The sequence below is a fragment of the Dipodomys ordii genome, unplaced genomic scaffold (assembly GCF_000151885.1).
Source record: "Dipodomys ordii isolate 6190 unplaced genomic scaffold, Dord_2.0 Scaffold34, whole genome shotgun sequence".
NCBI classification, from domain to species: domain Eukaryota; kingdom Metazoa; phylum Chordata; class Mammalia; order Rodentia; family Heteromyidae; genus Dipodomys; species Dipodomys ordii.
Genome location: NW_012267250.1, coordinates 14,145,666 through 14,146,997, shown reverse-complemented (window position 1 = coordinate 14,146,997; position 1,332 = coordinate 14,145,666). Strand labels below are relative to the sequence as shown.

Genomic DNA, 1,332 nt, shown 5'->3' with positions numbered 1-1,332 from the left:
CTTTTTGCTTATGTGGTGCTGAGGAATTGAACCCAGGGCCTCATGCATGCAAGGCAAGCACTCTACCACTGAGCCACCTTCCCAGCCCTAACCATGATTTTTATACAAAGCTACTGGATGATTTGTGTGTGTGTGTGTGTGTGTGTGTGTGTGGTGTGTGTGTGTGATCATATATATGTGCTCAGAATCTGTCCCATAGCTCTTTCACTCCAGTCTGGTACTCTACCACCTGAGCCACAGCTCCACATCTGGCTTTTGGTGGTCAGTTGGAGATAGATGTCTCATAGACTTCCCTCTTATACAGCTAGAATTTCAGCCATGAGCCATTGGTGCCAGGCAGGTTATTTGCTTTTTTACTCTGTAGATAGAAGTATGATAATATTTCATAGGCGATTCTTTTCTTTGTGGTATAAGGGATATAAATGGAGTCGTGGGCTTCCAAGACAGGCACTCTACCACTTGACACAGATCCAGATCTCCAGCCTTTTTGCCTTAGTATTTTCAAGGTAGGGTCTTACTTTATGTGTGGGCTGCCATTTTGTGCTTTTCCATGTCACTGGGGATTACAAGAGCATGCAACTCTGCCCAATCACTGAATGAGATGTAGTTCCTCAAAATGTTATGCCTGGCCTGGCCTTCAACTGCGATTTTCCCATCTCTACCTCCCAAGTAGCTAGGATTACTGGCTTGATCCACTACAAAGCTCAGCACATTAAAAAATATTGTAAATATTCAAATTAATCTGCTAGGAAAGATCTAAGCAAAAGAAGTAGTCTTGTCCAAGTCTTTCCTTTCCCTCTCTCCCTCCTTCCTTATTTTTTCATTTCTTTTTGGATTTTACCCTGTAACTAACTACCCCCTTCATGTTGTAGTCACTAATTAGGAGTTTTCTTAGGATCTAAGGATGTAAAGACTATAAAATAGAAAATTAGGATTACCGATTCATCTCTTCCTTGTTAAGGTCCCCTTCAGAGTCAGAAGAAGAAACTCCTGGGGAAAGAAAGACAAGATAAGGGATTTTTTTTTTTTTTGTCAGTCAGGGGCTTGAACTCTGGACCTGGGTGCTGTCCCTGAGCTCTTCAGTTCAAAACTAGCACTCTACCACTTGAGCCACAGTGCTACTTCTTCTTTTCTTCTGGTGGTTAATTGGAGATAAGAGTCTCATGGACTTTCCTGAGGATGGGAAGGTGGCTCAGTGGTAGAGCACTTGCCTTGCCTGCCTGAGGCCCTGGATTCAATTCCTCAGCACCACATAAGCAAAAAGAAAAAAGCCGGAGGTGGTGCTGTAGCTCAAGTGGTAGAGTGCTAGCCTTGAGCTGAAGAGCTGAGGGA

The 1,332-nt window shown here is 43.5% G+C and overlaps 1 protein-coding gene across 1 annotated transcript in view; it reads right to left on the bottom strand.

Annotated features, from left to right (window-relative positions):
- Positions 1-1,332, bottom strand: part of Mypn (myopalladin) — a 113,560-nt gene that overhangs the window by 77,865 nt on the left and 34,363 nt on the right. Inside the window, exon 3 of the mRNA XM_013017051.1 lies at positions 939-990. Within this exon, the coding sequence (XP_012872505.1) occupies positions 939-990 (52 nt within the window). The remainder of the gene's footprint in view (positions 1-938; positions 991-1,332) is intronic.